General features: G+C 38.0%; 2 protein-coding genes across 3 annotated transcripts in view; both read left to right on the top strand.

Annotated features, from left to right (window-relative positions):
- The window catches only part of LOC123987296 (butyrophilin-like protein 1), a 208,732-nt gene that overhangs the window by 47,030 nt on the left and 155,236 nt on the right, over nt 1-6,466 (top strand). The window lies entirely within an intron of this gene.
- Nucleotides 3,638-6,466, top strand: part of LOC123987306 (immunoglobulin superfamily member 11-like) — a 7,279-nt gene continuing 4,450 nt past the window's right edge. The window contains exon 1 of the mRNA XM_046076065.1: nt 3,638-3,802. Coding sequence (XP_045932021.1) covers nt 3,700-3,802 — 103 coding nt within the window. The 5' untranslated portion in view covers nt 3,638-3,699. The remainder of the gene's footprint in view (nt 3,803-6,466) is intronic.

Below are 6,466 nucleotides of genomic sequence, written 5' to 3'. Positions count from 1 at the left end.
TTCCTACTGATGAGCAGCACGTCTCAGAAAGAGGACGATGCTACGACATTACCCTCCTCACTACTGAGACCAGAACCAGAACCAACCTCTTAGCTGTGGAGCCCAGCAGGAGGCGACTGGCCATAAGATCAATGCTAACATCACTGTTCCTGCTGAGACTCATCCCAGTGCTGTTTGGATCTGCTGACAGTTTTAGCTTCTAGATTTCAGGAGCGTGCACACCTTTAGATGTTCTTTGTGTCGGCTGTGATGTTCAACCTGCTGTTTATGATGTGCAGCTACGTTCTGACTGTTACATTCACTTTTTATCATCTGTTTCAGGGTCCGCCGCTGGATGGATAGTTGCTGCAGTTCTTGCTGTTGTTGTTGTTGTTTTATTTGTTGTAGTTGTTATAGCTTTGCTTTACGTGCGTCGCATCAGACGAAATTCTCTGAGAGGTAAGTTTAAATAATGTTTTCATCAACATATTCATGATGAGCAGACGACACATTCTTTGTGTTTCATGTTTAGAGTCTTGACAGATGTTTTATCTTCTCAGACATTAAGCATTCTGTTGGTATTTACACCAGCGTAGGATCAATGCAGGAGGGATTTTATTTAATATAACTTTGTTTTCCTTCTTGCAGGTTCAGATCAACAGGCACAGGGACAAGAGTCTCAGCATAATTCCCTGGTAACTAACTAGCTTTATGTGCTGTGCAGTCGGCTAATGAAGTGTGTGTTTGTGCTGTATTTCTGTATGACAGTGAGGACATTTTGTCTGGTCTCCACTTATTTGTTTGAGGGTCAAGACCTGGTTTTAGGGTTGTGGTTAGACAGATAGTGGTAATTGTAACAAGATGAAAGTGAGGTTGTTGTGCATGTAGCTCACCTTGCTTTTATATGGAAGCATTATGACATCCCATTACCACAACCACGATCTTTCCCTGACCTTAACAAGTGTTTTATATAAACTGTCCCTGTTAATGTCATGGACAGTAAGATAACAGCATGGCAAAATGTAAAGTCTTTACCTTTATCTCACAGCACTCAGCATCTGTTTAAATAAAACACATAAAGTTGAAGTGAAGGACACAAAGTCCATCCAAGAAAACAGAAGACATGTTTGTTAAACAATATCTGGATTGAATTAATGGCACCGACTTGGGAATTAGCACCACCAGCTGTTTATCTCTATGAAAGACTTCCCAATATGTTTCATGATATGCAGTTAAAATTTGTGCCACATTTGGTTGTAAACTTGTCTTACAGCAGACTTTTAACTCCACCTGTGAGTGAGACCGCTCTGACCAACAAAACAACACTTTGCCTTCAGACGTTCAGACACATTTAACTTATCTTCTCATTAACCTGTAGTTTCCCTGGACAGATGTTGTTGGAATAAGTCATAAAAAATACATGTTTTTTATTAATTATTTTGAATATATTATTTAACGTTAAAAAATATATCATTAAATTGAACTTAGGGTTTTGCAGAATCATCTGATTTACATGTAAATGTTCTGTCAGGTTGTGTTCTGTCTTTTTAGCAGACAGGTTGGAGTTAACGAGGTGAAACAGAAGAGAGAAAGTGGCCTTTAATGCTGACAGAACAGAATGAATCATTAATTAATTAGATTTTTTCATTCTTGTGCAGCTCTAAGAGAAAAAATATTGACTTAATTAATGACGACTTCTTGCACTCTGCTCTGTGTTGCTTTATGTTTTTATTTTTATGTTCTGATTATTTTATGTAACACATTTTTACTCTTGAACTGTCGTCAGTGTAGATTAATTTAATTCCAGGCAGCACAAAGTGAAGTGATGATCAAACTGCCCACTGAACTGTGGTTGAGGACATTAAATATGATGAATAAGACGGAACTGCAAAGAAACGATGTGATGAATAACGAGAGAGCAGCGCAAGTGTTTAAAGCTGAGGGTCCTGGACCAAAAAAACGCTGCCATCAGTGAGTGAGTGTGAGTGGATGAATGAGGAGCAGATCTGCTGCATAAATAGTGTCCATTTACCAAATATCAGACTGCTTGTATTTCTTAAAGGTCCTAACTGAGCAAGACATGGACATTAACATGAGTTCACTGAACTAAAGCTGTTGCTCTGTTACTGTGAATATTTTGTAGCTAAAGTGAAATTTTCAGTGTAATTTTTTTTTTTTTTTAATATTTGTGTCGTTTACATTATTTGGGACAAGCTGGTATTGATTCTTTATTTCTTAAGGTGGAAAGCCAGAGTCTGTCAGGTACAGTTACACACTGAACTTCACACTTAGTGTCCAGTTTATTAGGAACAGCTGATACTGTCTAACACTCCTGCAATATATCCTTCTTCATATAAGATGTAATTTTCAGTTTGTGTTGAAACTGTTTAAGATTAAAATGTAACAATTCATTTTGGAGGCTGTAGTTTGTGGTGCTGTTGAACTGTCTCAATACTGACAGGTGTTTCTATTATTCTGTCCACCCCATGTATATCAGTGAGTGCAGGCTAAATAACAGAAACGCGTCTCTGAAACAGTTTGAACACAACCTGAACATTTAAACCTTGATGAAGGAGATTTATTGCAGGACTGTCAGACTGCATTAGTTTCAGGTGTTCCTAATAAACTGGACACTGAGTGTTTGCTGCTGCTGACTGTGATATTTGAGTTCTCTGAAAGTTCATGTATGTTGATATTTCTAACTGATGATGAACTTGTATCGTGTCATTTCCTGCAGAGCTGAATCATTTCTGTCCAAACGTTTGAATAAAACATGAAAAATGTCAAACTGTATGTTGTGGCTGTTTTTGATGTTTCTGTCTGTTCAAACTCTGAGAAAAAGAAAGTGATTTTACTGTGTTGGACTGATTCTAACATGATCAATATTTTACTACAGATGTTTTTAGGGATCCAAGCAGCGGATTTAAAAAAATGTTTCCTTATATTATTCCATAAGTAAAGTCACACTGCAGCCTAATCTGGCAGGTATAGACTGCTGCAGACACAAGAAATGACACATGTTAACCACCCGGTATGGGGGGTATTTATGTTTCAATATTATTTGTGTGAACAGAGCTATATGTGTGTAAATGTGTAATCTGTAAATATAAAACACTTTGCACAAACACAAAATGAAGATTTGTAAACTCACAAAAAAATTGAAAACAGATCTGCAAATACATAAATTCCACAAATAAATAAAAATATCTGTGAATATATTTAATAGTCTTACAAATAAATGATCAGAAGTGATCATGACGGTATAATTGTGATACTTCGAAAACTGTGCAAGTTATAAAAGAACTTCCTGTAGGATATAACGGAGTTAAAATGAGCTCAACCTGAAACATCTACAGCAGTAAATGCAAAATGAATCCATGAACATCAAAGTGAAACACTGACAGCAACATTTACAGCACTTTGAGTACTTTTACTTTATATACTATACTTTAAGTATTGTTTTCTGATAATGCTTAAGCAAGTTTTTGAATGCAGGACTTTTACCTATTTGTGGTACTTTTACTTGAGTAAAGTTAAAATACCCCTGTGAAAGTGACGCTTTTATTGTGAAGGATCAAACCGGAAGTGTTTCTGCAGTTGCAGTTTCCGGAAGCTGAGAAATCGAAAGTCTCTCTGATGTGAGGCAGTGACACAGCCAGAAGTCGTTATTGCACATTTCCGTAATTTGCGTTACAGTGAAGTATATATATATAGTATTTAATGATGTTTAATCTTCAGACGTCTTCTACCGCCATGAAGCTTCTTCCTCTCGCGTGTCTTTGTCTCCTGACTCAGTCTGGAACAACTCTTGCTGATGGACAGGGTAAGAAATTAATTTATTAAACTGATAATCAAAATCCTGGCTATATGTTACGTAACAACACATGTGATGCCATTTAATTACAGCATCCTTCCGATTAATTACAGTTGTATTAACGCAGTTTGCTGGTATTTCCGTTATTCGTGGGAGCGGGTGTTCAGGGCGTCTCCAGCAGAGAAACGCGCCTCTGTCTCCGAGAAACTCATGGGGGGTGAAGTTAGAAAAGGAAGTAAGAATTATAACCAAGCATAAAATCTGTCTGGTTTTTTTCTTCTCATTTTTCTCTCCATTTTTAAATTCGACATGTTTAGCTACAGAAAGAGAGAATTAATATAAACTATTCAGAACTTTGTGAAGCTCTCCTTATTTTCTCGGTTAGGTTGCGGAAGGCTGCTGGTGCAACATTTTACCCCTCTTATTTTGGTCCCTAACACAGGCAACTTCAGTAGTCTAAAATAAACATTTAATAGAAAATATTTATTTATTGAGATTCCCCTCAGATAAGTAAACAGCAGTTACAGTTTTAACCGTTGTTTTTTTGGTATAATTATCAAAGACAAAAACCAGAAACGGGTCGTTTTTCCGTTTTTTTTAATTTGCACAATGTCTCGTTTTCCTTTCTAAGTGACAAAACAAATTTATTACTCAATATTTCCTTTCATTAGTGGATGGGACTACATCAACCCCTTGCTTCTGATTGGACGGTGTGCTCTATCAGTTATGTCTGTGCTTCAGGCTGCTGTTCAAAATGGAGGTTCCATTCCTGCTGTGGTTCTTCCTCTTTGCCTTAAGACGATGCAACGTCCACACAAAAGTATACATGGCAGTTTATTAGCGAAAACTAATTAAATAATGCAATAAACCCCCCTCCATGATTAAGACATTAACCAGTTTATGAGAGATGGCGATTCAGCTCAGTTTGGAGCATGTGGTTTGTGGTGCTGTTAAACTGTAATGAATTAAACAAAGGTGTTTCTGTTATTTAGTCTAGCCTCACAGATTAAGGCTCATTTTAGTAAATGCTGTGGACAGTAAAGTGTTCATAATATTATAAAGATCGATGGCATCGAACCAACAGCAAGCACACGAAAAGGATTTGCAGAAAATGACCAGCAGGTGTCGCCCTGCACCTCCCTCAGCTGTGATCACCTGGAGCCACTTGAGAAAACAGAACTCCACTGAGTTAATTCTGCAGTGTTTAAAGATTCATCACACCTTATATGGTCTAGTTAGGCTTAGCACTGACTGACACTGACTGGTTTATTGCATGTTATGTCCTGCACAAGCATGATTAATTCACAGAGTGCGGCCCTTTTTAACCATGCGCCCGGCGCACAGACCATTTTTTCTGCCGTCAAATTGGAGTTGGATACATATAAAGATTTGCCCCCTTGCCATTTTTAACTGCCCCCTCAGTCACTTCATCCTGGCGCCGGGCCTCGTCAGACCGTCTGAGTTGTACTGTAACGTTCTGTGTCTGAAGCAGAGGCTACATCAAATTACTTGAACTGTGACGCACGCTCACAGACTGGAGACAGCAGGCTTGCTACGGTAATACGGGGAAAAAGTGGAGGTTACACATGTGTTTTATTAAAACTAACAAAAGCTGGTTGCTGTTCTGAAACAGTGGAGTAGATCATATTTTATCACGTTCTATTCTTTTTTTGACTTTATGTTCATTGCGTTTCCATAAAGCAGCTGTTTTATTTGCAAATTCGATAAAACAGGGGCAATAGAAATTCATAATAACATATGATCTGGTTATTCTTATTGGCTTGCATCTGCCATCAAGGCTATTTTGTAAAATCACATCAGGTACCGGTATTAATGGATAGAGGCTAATTGTGCTAAATGATAATCTATAGCTACAAAGGTGCAAAACCCCTTTCTCTTCTCAGAAATTTGTTTAAATGTAGGCAGGCTTGAGTATACATAAAACTAACTAGACCACTTTGTTAATTATACCAAAAAAACAAACGGTTACCTTTGTCTAAAATGTACAGGGACCCAGACCCTATGAAACTTGTTAGTTTCTTGTAGTTAAAGCAACACAGTCTCAGTCCCTACTCGTCAAATGTCTGACGCATGGTCAAGGCCCTTTGTCGTCGCTTTTTAAAGACTTGGGTAGCCCTTTTGCATCAATTATTGACGTTTAGGGATCCACAGTCAAGTTAGCAACGCTTAGCAACAATAAATATGCAATATCCGGTTACACTTTCAAGATAAAACATAACGTTTCGATACATTGCCATGTTGAAACGCGCATAATTAAAGTCGTGAAACGTTGCAGTTTCGTTTCGTCGGTTTAGGCACAGAAAGTACTTGGTTGGGTTTAGGCAACAAAACTACTTGGTTAAGGTTAGGAAAAGATCATGGTTTGGGTTCAAATAGCTATGTATGTCAATTAAGACTTAAGTTAACTAACGTTAATGTCAATTTACCTCACTCGCCTAAATAAAAACATTTAATGTTTTGTTTCGCACGGGACACAAACCCTGTTCTCCTGCTTCAAGGTCCGGGTTCTGGCCCTCTATCCACCCCAATCACCTCCTTACTTCGTCTTTTCTCTTAAATATAAAACTGACACAACAGGGCTTCCCTCAATACGTCGAACTATGACGTCAAAGGGATCCCTAGTGCGTCACAAACTGACGATTATGGCTCTTG

Source organism: Micropterus dolomieu, linkage group LG18 (assembly GCF_021292245.1).
Source record: "Micropterus dolomieu isolate WLL.071019.BEF.003 ecotype Adirondacks linkage group LG18, ASM2129224v1, whole genome shotgun sequence".
Lineage (NCBI taxonomy): Eukaryota > Metazoa > Chordata > Actinopteri > Centrarchiformes > Centrarchidae > Micropterus > Micropterus dolomieu.
Note: the sequence above shows the minus strand (reverse complement) of the source record. Positions and strands in the feature narration are given on the sequence as shown.